At 42.7% G+C, this 16,183-nt stretch overlaps 1 protein-coding gene across 2 annotated transcripts in view; it reads left to right on the forward strand.

Annotated features, from left to right (window-relative positions):
• rad50 (RAD50 homolog, double strand break repair protein) overlaps positions 1 to 16,183 on the forward strand; it is a 143,003-nt gene that overhangs the window by 63,020 nt on the left and 63,800 nt on the right. For both annotated transcript variants that reach the window (XM_067996065.1, XM_067996066.1), the window contains 3 exons: positions 8,666 to 8,841; positions 10,657 to 10,894; positions 15,242 to 15,431. In XM_067996065.1, the coding sequence (XP_067852166.1) occupies positions 8,666 to 8,841; positions 10,657 to 10,894; positions 15,242 to 15,431 (604 nt within the window). The remainder of the gene's footprint in view (positions 1 to 8,665; positions 8,842 to 10,656; positions 10,895 to 15,241; positions 15,432 to 16,183) is intronic.

Raw genomic sequence — 16,183 nt, forward strand, 5'->3', positions numbered from 1 at the left:
AATACTGTCATGGACAGATGCATTTGCGACAGGTAGATTGGTGAGGACGAGGTCAAGTAAGTTTTTCCCTCGTGTTGGTTCGCTCACCACCTGCCGCAGGCCCAGTCTGGCAGCGATATCCTTCAGGACTCGGCCAGCTCGGTCAGTAGTGGTGCTACCGAGCCACTCTTGGTGATGGACATTGAAGTCCCCCACCCAGAGTACGTTCTGTGCCCTTGCTACCCTCAGTGCTTCCTCCAAGTGGTGTTCAACATGGAGGAGGACTGATTCATCAGCTGAGGGAGGGCGGTAGGTGGTAATCAGCAGGAGTTTCCTTGCCCATGTTTGACCTGATGCCATGAGATTTCATGTTTCTGGAGTCAATGTTGAGGACTCCCAGGGCCACTCCCTCCTGACTGTATATCACTATATCGCCACCTGGTGGGTCTGTCCTGCCGGTGGGACAGGACATTTTTAAAAATTTGTTCATGGGATGTGGGCGTCACTGGCGAGGCCGGCTTTTATTGCCCATCCCTTATTGCCCTTGAGAAGGTGGTGGTGAGCCGCCTTCTTGAACCTCTGCAGTCCGTGTGGTGACGGTTCTCCCACAGTGCTGTTAGGTAGGGAGTTCCAGGATTTTGACCCAGCGACGATGAAGGAACGGCGATATATTTCCAAGTCGGGATGGTGTGTGACTTGGAGGGGAACGTGCAGGTGGTGTTGTTCCCATGTGCCTGCTGCTCTTGTCCTTCTTGGTGGTAGAGGTTGTGGGTTTGGGAAGTGCTGTCGAAGAAGCCTTGGTGAGTTGCTGCAGTGCATACTGTGGATGGTACACACTGCAGCCACGGTGCGCCAGTGGTGAAGGGAGTGAATGTTTAGGGTGGTGGATGGGCTTCTTTGTCCTGGATGGTGTCGAGCTTCTTGAGTGTTGTTGGAGCTGCACTCATCCAAGCAAGTGGAGAGTATTCCATCACACTCCTGACTTGTGCCTTGTAGATGGTGGAAAGGCTTTGGGGAGTCAGGAGGTGAGTCACTCGCCGCAGAATCCCCAGCCTCTGACCTGCTCTTGTAGCCGCAGTATTTATGTGGCTGGTCCAGTTAAGTTTCTGGTCAATAGTGACCCTCAGGATGTTGATGGTGGGGGATTCGGTGATGGTAATACCGTTGAATGTCAAGGGGAGATGGTCATTACTTGCCACTTATGAGCCCAAGCCTGGAAGTTGTCCAGGTCTTGCTTCATGCGGGCTCGGACTGCTCCATTATTTGAGGGGTTGCGAATGGAACTGAACACTGTGCAATCGTCAGCGAACATCCCCATTTCTGACCTTATGATGGAGGGAAGGTCATTGATGAAGCAGCTGAAGATGGTTGGGCCTAGGACACTGCCCTGAGGAACTCCTGCAGCAATGCCTTAGGACATACCCAGGGATGGTGATGGATAAGTCTTGGATGTTGGCTGAAAGATATGATTCTGTGAGTATGGCTATGTCAGGCTGTTGCTTGACTAGTCTGTGGGACAACTCTCCCAATTTTGGCACAAGTCCCCAGATGTTAGTGAGAAGGACTTTGCAGGGTCGACTGGGCTTGGTTTGCCTTTGTCGCGTCCGGTGCCTAGTGATCCGATGCCGGGTGATCCGTCTGGTTTTATTCTTATGACTTTTTTTAGCGAGATTTTACAACTGAGTGGCTTGCTAGGCCATTTCAGAGGGCAATTAAGAATCAACCACATTGCTGTGGGTCTGGAGTCACATATAGGCCAGACCAGGTAAGGGCGGCAGGTTTCCTCCCCTAAAGGACATTAGTGAACCAGATGGGTTTTTACGACAATTCGGTAGATTCATGGCCATCATTACTGATACTAGTATTTTAATTCCAGATTTTATTTAATTAATTGAATTTAAATTCCCCAGCTGCTGTGGCGGGATTTGAACTCATGACTCCGGATTATTAGTCCAGGCCTCTGGATTACTATCCAGTAACATAACCACTATGCTACCGTACCCGTACTTAGGCCAATTATAGAGTCTTGACAAAAATCGGGGCTCAAAGCTGTTACTTTCCTGCTCTGTGTGGCTCAGCTTCTCATCATCTAATCTTACAGAGCTAAGCTTTCGTATTCTACTTCCACGTATTTTTCTGTTGGTTGCCCTGTGCTATAATGTGTCTTTAGCCAGTTACCATTGACATAATTTACTAACTGGCTGCAGGATAGCGATAATCAGGAGCTGGCTGATGTTGCAGGTATGAATTTTGATGGAGTTGGGGAAAGGTGCTATCCTCCCTGACTGTCATGTGGTGCAATAAAGCACATTTTGAAGAATTGCATTCAGCGTTCTGAATTAGGTGATCATTGCCATCATATGCGCGTTCCCCCCCACCCCCCACCCCAGGAACCTTTGCAGTGCCATTAGATTTGCAGGCAGATTTTAAAAACCAGGAAAAATTACAGGGATAGAATTTCCACCAGGATTCTCCCGATCCCTTTGGCAGAAGATTGACGGAAACACTTGAGAAATTGCGTGAAAGCAGCTGTTTACCCTTTTCTCTGGGATTTCTGCCAAAGTTACAGTGGGAGAATCCCGACGGGAAATTCTACCCCCCTTCCTGTGTCTTTCTGTTTGATGAGAAATTTATAAAGTGCAGGAATTCCTCTTGTTTATTGGTGGAAAAGTAATGCTTAATTCTCCAGTGCAGTTTCTGGCGGTCACTTATTCTGATTTGATCTTTTCGTATCTGGAAATTTTCCAGTAGTTTTTCCTCACCCTTCCTTAACAGCCGGGGTAGTAGTCTGGCTTTGCCATAATTCGTGTGAACAGGACATATCGAGGGAAATGGTTTTGGCTCTTAAACTGCCCGTTTGGTTAGAATTGAGTAATCTGATGGGTATGATGGAATCTGCCCTCGTGAAGAACTATCGTGTTTTATGAACTGGAGAACGGTGAAGATCATAATTTGAACAGTAACCATATTTTGTGGAGGTCCGTGCCATTTTACACAATCATCCAATGGCAGTGATGGCCCCAGCGGAGGTTTTTAAAACATCGTTGAACGTATTGGATGGATGGATGACCGATGATTGCAGGCAGTGTTTCAGTCTCAGGAACAAAGACACAAAATTCTGCGAACACTGCAGGTCAGTCCACAGCGGTGGAGAGAGCAGGATAGTTAACGTTTCAGGCAGGGCCCTTCATCGGATCACCAGCCTGATTAAGTCACTGTACACCCAAAATGTTAACTTACCTGTTCTTTCCCGCAGATGTTGACTGACTTGCTGTGTGTTTCCAGCATTTTCTGCTTTCGTGCCAGATTTCTGGCATTTGTACTTTTTTTTCCCTTGCTTTTTATACATTCTCAGGTTTCAGTTAACTAATGAACCAATAAAAATGTTTCACTCCCAAAAGGATTTGAGCTGTGCTGTCATTGAAGTTAAACATGCACCACCCTTACTTGCAGCAGCACACACCTTCAATATAGGATGTTTGTTTTTATCTGCGATATACCTCCCTGAAAATGAACCAGAGAAGCTCACTTGTACGTGTGAATTGTGTCTTAAATAAGCTGGAGTCACAGACTCAAATTGAGCCCTTCTAGAACTGGAAGTGAGGTGGAAAATCGTCTATTTTGTTTGTTTTCTTTTAAGGGAGAAATTAAGTTCTGACTTTTTTTTCTTTGTTTCGCAAGGTGGGCTTCTGATAAAATCAAAAATTGGTGATGCCAGCAATGCAGATGTATAATGGATGCTACTGTACATATTCAGTTAGAGAAACAGCCCGTTATTAGTGGTAACGCTCTCACCTCTGAGTCAGAAGGTTGTGGGTTTGAATCTCACTCCAGGGACTTGAGCAGAAAATCTAGGCTGACACTCCAGTGCAGTACTGATGGAGTGCTGCACTGTCAGAGGTGTCGTCTTTTGGATGAGACGTTAATCCATCTGCCCTCTCAGGTGGACGTAGAAGATCCCATGGCCTTATTTCGAAGAAGAGCATTCTGGCCAATATTAATCCCTCAACCAACATCACTAAAACAGATTATCTGGTCATTATCACATTGCTGTTTGTGAGATAATTGCTGTGTGCAAATTGGCTGCCACATTTCCTACATTACAACAGTGACTACACTTCCAAAAAAACGACTTAATTGGCTGTAAAGTGCTTTGGGATGTCCTGAGGTTGTGAAAGGCACTATATAAAAAGCAAGTCTATTTTTCTTCTTACTTGTTCATACTTGAGAGAGTACAATATCTCATTTAATTTCTTCCATTTAAACACCTGTACGTCCCACCCAGAAAATAGATTGATTTAATAACTTTTACATAATTAAATCACTGACAGTAACAACATTGCACTTTGTTTAATTAAGAACCCATAGGTAATAAGTAAGAAATCTCAGGCTGCTGTATACCTCGGTACAGGTGAAGTCTGATTGCCTGAGCTCCCTAGATTCTGTGAAATTAGATTTTTCTGTGTGCTGGAGCACAGATTGGAAAAGAACAAAGAATTATAATTTACATTTTCAGACAGCTGAGATGTACATCAGTTAAAGGGAGCGGCAGTGCATTTAAAATGAAATACTCTACCGTTCAGTCTCTCAGATCTCAGACACACAATACAGGCTGTGAACAAAACCAGTACTGTTGAAACATTGAAAAATTCTTGCTGGTGTGACAAAGGCTTTTCAGATCGCCTCTTCTCTGCATAATCATTAGGATCAGTTTCACAAGACTTCTGCCCACATTGGAGGGCGTCAGGCTCCAGCCCAGTGATATGCCACCCTGTGTGCAGAAACAAAGAGGGCCAGCGGGTGGCAGTGTTGAGCAGTGTGCGCCATGAAGTTCCCACTGTCTCCACCTGCTGGCACTTGGTCTTCCCTGCACTTGTAAGCCGACAGTAAACTGCGTTATGGAATTAAATGGTTACAAAGTTTGTGTCAAAACAATCTTAAGTTTTTGTACAACTGTATCTACAGAGAGGGAACTTATTTATGTTCACTACCATACTTTAAAATATGCCCAATGGAATTTCTAGGTCATCTAATTCATAATTTTATAACACCAAGTTATAGTCCAGCAATTTTATTTTAAATTCACAAGCTTTCGGAGGCTTCCTCCTTCCTCAGGTGAACGTTGTTGGAAATGAAATCCTCAATGAAATCGCATTTATAAATCACAGAACAATGCTTGGTGATTACAGACAGTTTTTTCAACTGCCCGTTGCCAAGGCAATCAGTGTGCAGACAGACAGGTGTTACCTGCAAGGTCTCCGAATATACAAATCACAAAAAAAAAGAGATAGAGAGGTAGAAACATAGGAAAGACAGCAACTGACCCGTTATATTAAAAACAGATAACATTTGTTCGCTGGTGGGGTAACGTGTAGCGTGACATGAACCCAAGATCCCGGTTGAGGCCGTCCTCATGGGTGCGGAACTTGGCTATCAATTTCTGCTCGACGATTTTGCGTTGTCGTGTGTCTCGAAGGCCGCCTTGGAGTACGCTTACCCGAAGGTCGGTGGCTGAATGTCCTTGTCTGCTGAAGTGTTCCCCGACTGGGAGGGAACCCTCCTGTTTGGCGATTGTTGCGCGGTGTCCGTTCATCCGTTGTCGCAGCGTCTGCATGGTCTCGCCAATGTACCATGCTCTGGGGCATCCTTTCCTGCAACGTATGAGGTAGACAACGTTGGCCGAGTCACAGGAGTATGAACCATGCACCTGGTGGGTGGTGTCCTCTCGTGTGATGGTGGTATCTGTGTCGATGATCTGGCATGTCTTGCAGAGGTTACCGTGGCAGGGTTGTGTGGTGTCGTGGACGCTGTTCTCCTGAGAGCTGGGTAATTTGCTGCGAACGATGGTCTGTTTGAGGTTGGGTGGCTGTTTAAAGGCGAGTAGTGGAGGTGTTGGGATGGCCATAGCGAGGTGTTCGTCGTCATTGATGACATGTTGAAGGCTGCGGAGAACATGGCGTAGTTTCTCCGCTCCGGGGAAGTACTGGACGACAAAGGGTACTCTGTTGGTTGCGTCCCGTGTTAGTCTCCTGAGGAGGTCTATGCGATTTTTCGCTGTGGCCCGTCGGAACTGTCGATCGATGAGTCGAGCGTCATATCCCGTTCTTACTAGGGCGTCTTTCAGCGTCTGTAGGTGTCCATCGCGTTCCTCCTCGTCTGAGCAGACCCTGTGTATTCGCAGGGCCTGTCCATAGGGTATGGCCTCTTGGACGTGGTTAGGGTGGAAGCTGGAAAAGTGGATCATCGTGAGGTTGTCCGTGGGCTTGCGGTAGAGTGAGGTGCTGAGGTGTCCGTCTTTGATGGAGATTCGTGTGTCCAAGAAAGAAACTGATTCTGAGGAGTAGTCCATGGTGAGCTTGATGGTGGGATGGAACTTGTTGATGTTATCGTCTATCTAATTCATCTAATTCATAGACTATTTAGTATTAGGAACTGGGAGCTGTATTAGGCTAGACAATGCCTTTTCACCTCTAAGACCAGGGTTCAAATCCAGCTCAGAATAATGAATTCAAATCCAGCCCCGACTAATAGTATGCACATCTCTTTTGTCTTGTGATTGTAAGGGTACAATGCAAAATCAGTTTGGATGGGTTTCAATCCAGTTCCTAGTAGGCATGGGCCTGTGGCACAAAATGCCCCTAGTTTGGCATAAATTGGCAATATCACTTAGACGGGCATAAGGCTGGTTGTTGTGGGAAATGGAAAAAATGCCATTCCTCTATCGGTGCTGCCACTTTACCCTTAATAGCATGGCCTTTAATCTTAACAAGTCTCTTAGCTGACATTTTTATCAAATGCTTTTAAAGGGCTTCTCTTTGTCCATGTGCTCAGTATTTCCTTGGAGTGGTTAAATTAGCCACACACGGCTTTTCTCCTACAAATTCATACTGATTAGCCCATACTTAAATCCAAGCTCACCATGTTCGTTCTTTGTCATGTGACTTCCTCATGATTGCAACACTGCCTCTACTGCAAACCTCTCTTAAATTGTCTACAAATCACATCCTTGACTTAGAGTCATAGAATAATGCGACTTCTTCGGCATTCAGTGGCCTATAATATTCTCCCAATATAGTAACTGATCCTTTACTATTTCTTAACTCTACTTAAACAGTCTCTGTCCAAATACCATCAATTAAATTGTTGTCCTTTGTATGGCTATAATTGTGTCTTTAATTAATAAGGCCATCATCCATCCTTTTTTCCTTCTCTATCTTTCCTGAGGATCTTCTAGCCCTTAGTTTCCAGTCTGGCTCCGAAAGAAACTTGGCTTCTGCCAATGTTACATTGTGTCTCTTTATTCTAATTAAGGCTCTAGTTTCCCAGTTTTATTTCTAATGCTTTGCATATTTGCAACTCTAACATTTCTTTTACTCCAAACACTTTTTAATTTTAATAATTCTTTCCTTCACTATCTTTCCCAACATCTCTCCTAATCTGCTCTGAGGTGTGTCTAAACACCGCCCCCTCCCCTTCCCTGAGCTTACTAGTTTGGATTGTTTTGCCCTTTTGCTTTCCTTATTCTTGGCTCCTTCACACACAATCTTTGACATTTGCCTGAGACTTCAGCCATAGTAGTTTAAATGCCTCCCTTCACTGCTCTATTTACCTCCTCTGCAAGGATATTGGTACATTACAGTTTAGTTTAGATGAAGTCCATTCTATCTGTAGAGCTTCCCACTGCCCCAGAACTCATCCCAATGCTCCAGAAATCTGAAACCCTCCTTACTATCCCATTGGTCAAGCTACACATTAATGTGTCTTATCTGCTTCTCGCTAATTGGCCTTGTATATGGTACGGGGAGTAATCCTGAGAGTGGTATTCTGTAGGTCCTGCTTTTTTAATCTAATACCTAACTCCTCAAATTCCATCTTGATTTTTGCCAGTGTTAAGGATTCTCACATGAACTATGACTTCTGGCTGCTTACACTGCTTTTCCAGAATATTCTCTACCTACTCTGTTGTATGTCTCACCTGACACCTAGGGGGAAACAGACCATTTAGGACTCCTAGTTGTGGGTGCAGAAAAGACTTATCTTTCCCTTGCTTTTTTCTTTATACTATAATTTCTTTCCCCAGGCCCTTGTATGGTGCCCTTGTAATTTACCGGCTATGTCTCCATTCTGGTCTGCGTCATAGGTATCTATTAGGTAGGAGTTTCCTGAATCATCTTTAGAAATTCCCACACAACACTGGTTTCTACCGTCCTGCATAATAAATGGACTCAGAAATTAATTTTGTGCCAAACGTTCTCCCTTTGCTTTTGCTGCCTTATCGTAAATCCACCGATAGCACAGTTGGCATAAGCAAATAGTCAATTCAAACATGGGGCCACTTTTAAAACGGCCAATGAAAAATCACACTGCGCCCACCTGTATTTTCATACCTAATTAATAGCTAGCTGTCAATCAAATCAGCCCGGTCAGTTTTACAGAACAACCTAGTTAACGGTCAACTAGTGGGAAAGTTATAATTTATTACTTGTCCATTCACTCTATTTCAGGCCAAGTTCCCTTGACTCATTCAGCAACCTTCTGACCCCGGTGGCCTCTTAGATCCTGATTCAAAGCCAGAATCTCCAATTTAAATTGAGGGAAGTGACCTAGTCCATTGTGCCACACACTGAGCCTGTAGGTATATTTCTATCAGATGTTTATACTAATTTAATTTTTCTGAAACTTTCAGTAAGGAGTTGGCTTCAGCAGACCAGAACAAAAATCACACAAGTGCTGAATTGAAAAGAAAAGAACAACAACTGTCCAACTACGAAGAGAAGCTCTTCGATGTATGTGGAGGCCAGGATTTTGAAAGCGACTTGTATAAACTTCAGGATGATATGGAAAAGACATCAAAGCAAAGGGGTGAGGCTGATTGCAACAGGATGAAGACTGTTCACCTCCAGAATGTCAATTCACTCATAAGCAAGGTCCTTGCCATCCATGACCTTGTTGTACGTGATTCTATTGACATCCTGGATTGGACTGAAATTTGGTTTGTTGTTGGTGTGATATCTTGCCTCTTGTTGCAGCCTGCCCACTTGGTTATACTTTCCACCATCTGCTTTGCCCAAATCACCACGGTGGTGGCACGGCCCTTCTACCAAGTCACAACTTGGTTTCTCCCCTAGTACTCTGGCACCTTCTCCGTCTTCAAGCTTCTCGCCCTGTTCTATTCCTCTTGCCTCTGTTTTAAAATACTCGTTGACTACAATCCCGACCTTCCACATCCACCCCGAGGTTCTTGTTAAGATATCTTCCGTACTGTCCTTCCTCAGTCAGTGAATGACTCTCCTAACCATAATTGTGGCCACCCCCCCCCGACCTCACCACCTCTTGTAGCCTCTCTACTCTCGTGGTTTCAATCACTGACAGTTCCATCTCCGGCCACCTCTTATATCTCTCACCGCCCACATATCCTGACCCTCCTTCTGCATCTGCCCCGGTTAAAAAAAACTTGCTCAAGTCACTTGTGAATACACTTTCACACTCCAAACTGTCTTGCCTTTGATTCTCAATTCGCCTCAATACCTCTGCAACTGTTACTTTTTTTAAACCACTCCCTCACCTCCAGATTTTCCCATGTTCCCAGCAAAACTTTTGCCCCATTGTCACTCCCTCAAGTCCAAGGGGTGCAGACTTGAGCATATCTGGTGCACTACTGGCTTAGCAGTCCATCACCTGATCTAGATAGACCCTATCACGCCCTACCGAGTCTTACTCTCCTTTGCCAAAACGGCCCACTTTTGGTCTTTCATACCCCACCCTCTGTAAACTGCAGTTCACTCAAAACTCGTATCCTATCCCACACCAAATCCCACTTACCACCTAAACCTTTGTCCTCGCTGAACTGCATTAGTTCTTGGTTCCTCACCGCCTCAAATTTAAAATTGACATCTTTGTGTTTAAATCCCTCCAGGGCTTTGCCCCCTCTATCTCTGTAACTTACTCTAGTGCTGCATACTTCATGCATTCTATATTTGATGCTTGTTTGTCTTTATACAGTTGAGAAGATCTAACATACAATCCTTGGATCAGAAAATTATCGAAGACTTCCCTTCGAGGCTTTGCCACTCCCTCCCTATTGCATTACGTGGTGTAACGTTTGTTTGCATGTACCATCAGAGAAATTGATGAAGCACTTGTACAGGAGACACAAGGGGATGCATTTGTTACGCCTCTGGTTTAAACTATTATATAGTCAGATATTGGGCAATGGGAGTCAACTCCCGTAAAAATAAGGCAGTCAGGACACTTATTGGAACAACTGGTGCCACTGAAGGTGTCTACAGCAGAAATAAATTTGTAACAGAAAATGATTCACTTCGTGCTATGTTTCCTTGGAGGCTTTGTGTTTCATTTCCACTTAACTGTGCTGGGCATGTTTACACAGACTTGACAGATTGTTCCTGTATGGGTGATGAACCTCACTATGCTGCAATAAAGGCTTGATTTAAAACATTGAATTTCTGCCACATTAAAAGTTAATCTGAGAGATGAAGTTCGCTTAAACACGGCACAGTCTGTTATCCTGATCACTTTTTTTGTCCCACTGCCCCACCGTCTGCAAAAAATGTTGTGGAATTAAATTCCTCGCTGCTGTGCTGCTCCCCAATCATCCTGGAAGCTGCTAATTGGTTTTACCCTGTTTTCTCTTTATCCTTCCATTTTATTTTGTAGCTATGCTTTCTGGAGCGACAGCCGTATACAGCCAGTTTATTAGCCAGCTAACTGAGGAAAATGAGCCCTGCTGTCCGGTCTGTCAGCGTGTTTTCCCCTCAGAGGCCGAGTTGCAGGACATTATTGATGATCTGCAGTCAAAGCTACGGCTTGTACCGGACAAACTGAAATCAGCCGAGTCTGAACTGAAGAAGAAAGAAAAACGTCGCGATGAGATGATGACACTGAAACCGATCAGGTAGAAAATTTACCAGAGCTGCCTGTTCTGTGTCTCCCTATTTACGTTTCACTTTCCTGTTCATTAATTCTCTGTTTGCTCTTTGATTCTGCTTCCACTTTTCAGTTTTCTCCTTCAAGTTTTTTTTTGTTTCATTTTGCTTTTGTCTCCCTTTCTTTTTTGCCTTCCTGTGTCCTGCTTTCTTTATTTCTAATGTTGGTTCTTTTAATCATTTATTCGAGCAGCAGTCCTATGCAACACAAAATGATGTAATATATTTTTGCACAGATACAAAATAGACAAAGGACCCTGACCATTGAATAATATATAGCTATGAACTGTATCTGTGACAAAATTGGACCCTTCTACTATGATGGTAATATGAGCGGATCATCATTAAAAAAAAGTGAAAACCAATGTGTGGGTCACAGTGGTGTAATAGTTATACTAAGTGACAAAATATTGTTCTTAATAACAAGTCAAATATCTCTAGATTTCTGGGTCACAAATATTTGCATGACAATTCAGCTTGTTTTAAATTGGATTTTAGGGTGTAAGATTAACGAATAAAAGTCGGGTCAAAAATTACAGATGATCTCCCAAGATTGAAGTATAGAGTCCTACATATTCTTCCTCCTCTCTGTATCATTGTGCGGAAATGAAGATTCATCGTACTGTTTTTTTTTTAATTCATTCTTAGTGCTTCAAAACTGTGGAATTCTTTGACACCCTCATTCATCTCTTATAAACTACAGGACTTTTAAAAACTAAGCTTGGTGTCACCTGGTCACTACTTTGTTTATCTTCTGTTCCCTCCTATTTCTTAAAACCTTGCTGCCCTACCTTGAAGGTCCTCAGTTTAAAAAAAATTAGAAAAGCCATCTCACAATTGATTTTTGAGAGCCACACAGAGTTTTAAGAAGGCTCTGTTTTATTAGTTTTATGAATTATTGATAGGCTGAAGAACTGGCATTTAAAATGCATCTTAAAACATTTTTCTTTTTTGCTTTTACATTCTTAAAATTAGATAATTATATAGAGAAAGGTCAGTACATCGGGGTTGAATTTCCACAGGTGTTCTCCTCATCGTCTTCCATAATCCTGGAGAAATGGCATAAAGATCTCAATGGCATCAACTTGAAGTCTACTCTTTTCCAAAGTAAAATTCCCTGGCTCTATAAACCTGTCCTGGTAACTAAGAGCCTTTAAGTTAGGTATCAATCTAGTCACTGTCATCCGAACCTTTTCCAGGGCCTTGCTAACATCCATCATATGAAGGGACCAAAACTGGGCACAGTATTCTAGATGTGGTCCTACCAAGCCCTTATGCAAAGAAAGGATAGTGTTTCTTGTGTTATATTGTCCTGGTTGAACATCCTAACACCCTATTTACACTCATAACAGCATCTCAGCACTAGCCATGGACCTCAGTGACTTGTGTACTGGAACCCCCTGGTCCTTCTCCCGTTCAGTAGCCTTGATCATGCAAACCCTGCACGAGTATACATGTTTAGAGTTGCCAGTACTTAAGTGCATAATGCTCTAATTGCCCATATTAAAAGGTATCTGCCTGACACGGATCCATTCTCTCATCACATCCAGATCTACCTGCAATCTATATTTTCATCTAAGGTCCTTAAACTCGCATATATCTTTGTGTCATCTGCAAACCTGTGTATAATTCCGCTGATGCCTTTATCCAGATCATTGATAAAGATGGTGAGCAACAGTCCCTGCAGGACTCCTCTTGAGACCTAACCACCCACCCCCCCCCCACCCCCACCAGTGCCGGATCTCTACTGTTAATAACTATCTTCAGTTTATGTGAAAGCAGCCAGTTCATTATCCAACCCAAAATCTTACTGTCAATCTCACAAGATTCAACCTTACTTTGACAGAGTTTTTGAAAGTTGAGAGAGTTTTTGAAAGTTGAGATTCACAGTGCTGGCTGTGCTCCCAACATTCACCAACTTTGTAACTTCCTTAACCAAGTTATATAAATGCAAGTTGTTGTTCCAGATGCCATGCTGCTGAACTGCCCCAATATCCCCTTCTCTTTCATGATGGTTGTACATTGCATCTCTAATGATCCCTTCTAGCAATTTACCTATAACCAAAATCAAACCAATGGGCCTATAATTTCTCAGTTCTGACTTATTGCCCTTTTTAAATACCCTATGTTCTATTATTGGTAACCCATCATCATTATTAGGAGTGAAGTCTGATGCAAAGTAGTCATTTAGAATCTCTGCCATATCCAAGGACTTCACTCAAATCTGCCCCGTGGAATCATTCAGTGGCTCTTTACAGTCCTTAACGGCCTTCTGACTTCTAAAATCCCTAAGAAGTCCTTGCTATTACTAACACTATCCTCTTCTTCATTATCCTTTTACAAACATAGGAACTGGCGAAAGCCATTCAGCCCCTCGAGCCTGTTCTACCATTCAATTAGCTCATGGCTGATCTGTACCTCAACTCCAATTATCCGCCTTTGATCCATATCCCTTGAATCACTTACCTAATAAAGATGTGTCAATCTCTGACTTGAAAATTTCAGTTGACCCCGAGCAGCCACAGACTTTTTGGGGAAAGCGTTCCATATTTCCACTACAATTTGTGTGAAAAAGAGCTTCCTGATTTCACTCGTGAATGGCGTAGCTCTAATTTTAAGATTGTGCCCTCTTGTTCTATATTCCTCCACCAGAGGAAATAATTTATCTACTCTATCGGATCCTTGTATCATTTTAAACACTTCAATTAGATCATCCACAACCTTCTAACCTCAAGGCAGTATAACCCAAGTTTAGGTAACTTGACCTCATAATTTAGCCGATTAAGTGTCGTTTTAGCAAATCTGCTCTGTATCCCCTCCAAGGCCAATATATCCTTTCTGAGGTGCAGTGCCCAAAACTGAACGTAATACACCAGATGGGGTCTGACCAAGGCTCTGTACAACTGAAGCACCACTTCCTCACCTTTGTGTTCCAACCCTCTTGAGATAAAGGCCAATGTTCCATTGCTTACCTTTTTCACTTGTGCACTCGTGTTTAATGATTTGTGCACCTGGACACCCAAATCCCTTTGTTCCTCCACAGTTTCTAGTCTCTTGCCATTAAGAAAATATTTTGAATTGTCTTTCCTGGATTCAGTTGTGGACTCCACATTGAACTCTTTCTGCCACAGTTTTGCCCTCTCACTACGTCACTTCGTAACTTCCTGATTCCATCTAACAACTTACTCTTCCTCTTAACTTCGTGTCATCTGTAAATTTGGATATACAACTCTCTATTCCTTCATCATTGATGTATATGGTGAAAAGCTGAGGCTCCAGTGCAGATCCCTGGGGAACACCATTTGTCACATTCCGTTAATCAGAGTACATTCCCTTTATCCCTGCTCTGTGTCTCGTACCTCCCAACCAATTATCAACCCGTATCCTAAGGTTACCTCCAATTCCGTGCACTCTCATTTTTGCTAATAATGTCTTGTGCAGAACCTTATCAAATGCGTTCTGGAAGTCCGTATGGACAACATTTAGCTGCCCCGATAGCAACTTTCGTTGCCCTCAGCTAAGTTCCATACTTATCCTCTGTTCTCCTGAAATTTTTCCTATTTTCCTTAAACCTGTAAAAAATATTTTTGTTTTTGGACACAACCAGTTAGCTAATTTGGTTTTGTTACACAATCTACCCTTTTTATATATGGATTCCTTCTGCGAAAGGATGGTTTTAAAGCGTTCCATTTTTTGTCAGTTTCGCTATTATCCCCGGCTGGTAGGACCACAGATTCAATCTTACTCAAGTCATCTGCCCTCTTATAACCTGGTTACTAGCATTACAATTTCAGCAGCTTTGGTTTGGTTGATCAAGTCAAATCTAATAACATTATGGTCCCTGTTGCCCAGGTATTACCTATATTGCATGGGGGTCACTATTGAAAATGAGGTCCAGTATCCTATTTCCTATAATTTTTTTCCCTGCCATATGTAAGGAAACTATCATTTATAATATCTAAAAACATTCAGCTGTCCTGCCCTCAATACTAAATAGATCACCGCTGGACCATGGGGACAGTGCTTGTACATCTATCTAAAAAAGGCAAAATGTACCCTGAGTATCCAAGAGTAAAATTTACTTCAGATATTTCTACCATATTACAAACCAATCTGCAAAATGTAAGTGAAACAGCCAAGATTTCAACTACACACAAGCATCAAGACATTTATTATAAATTAAACAATTCTCAGAACTTTTTTTTTCACTGGGTATTTGGATTTGATGCTCAGTTTCTCAGGTTAAATGTTTTTTTTTGTCTGTGAAATATTTTTTCACTGTAGTGAAATAATCCTCAGGATTTTTTGTTCTGTAGAGAAGCAGTAATTGAATTTAAGGAAAAGGATTTGCCCGAGTTACGGAATAAACTGCAGAGCATCAATCGAGATATTCAGCGCCTGAAATGTGACGTGGAAGAACAGGAGACCCTGCTTGCTGTCTTTATATCTGAGGAGGGCGTAGCAAAGTCATGTCTGCAAGACATATCGATCATGGAGAGATACCAGGTGACACCAGACAGACTACTTTCTAAATTGTGCTGCAAATCTCGCGGGCTGTAGCCTAGGTTTCCAAGTGTGGTTATGAGATGATCAGATTTCTAACCGTGCAGTGCAGTGCCTTAAGAATTCTCTATTCTTTGTTTTTCTTTATTCGTTGACTTACCGAAATGTTATTTCTGTTGTATGGTAATTAAACGTTTTGTAGTGAGAGCACTTTTTCTGGCACTGACTTTTAAAAGTTTGGGGTCCCTGGGACAGTGTTTGCAGGACGGTGTCTCTCTCTCTCTCCCCCACACGTGCCTATAGTATTCAGTCAGACACTGGCTAACATGGCAAACCAGCATCTACACCACTTCTATCTGCAGAGCAGGTTTATATGTAGCTTTAATCCCTTGTCCTTTTATTTTTTGATTTAATGAATGACTATCCAGAGCGTCCTGCTAATGTTGACAGAAAAGCAAGCTATAAAGGGTGTACAGTTAATGTAACTGTCGGTTAGTGACTGCATTTTTACTATTTGTTCAATCTTTTTAGGCTGTAATCTTTCCCAGTCAGATTAGCACTCACTTTTTAAACAAATATTCCAAGCAAAATCAAAAGACCAAAGTAAGCAACATTAACCCTTTGTGTAATTTACAGTAATATACACTCCATGTTTCACCATTAATTGTTTGTTGATATTTCTTTTTGTAATTGCATCACTATCATTAATTCATCTCAGTACTCAGCACGGTGGTTGGAGGGTCTGCAATGACAGC

Source organism: Heptranchias perlo, chromosome 14 (genome assembly GCF_035084215.1).
Source record: "Heptranchias perlo isolate sHepPer1 chromosome 14, sHepPer1.hap1, whole genome shotgun sequence".
Classification (NCBI taxonomy): Eukaryota; Metazoa; Chordata; class Chondrichthyes; order Hexanchiformes; family Hexanchidae; genus Heptranchias; species Heptranchias perlo.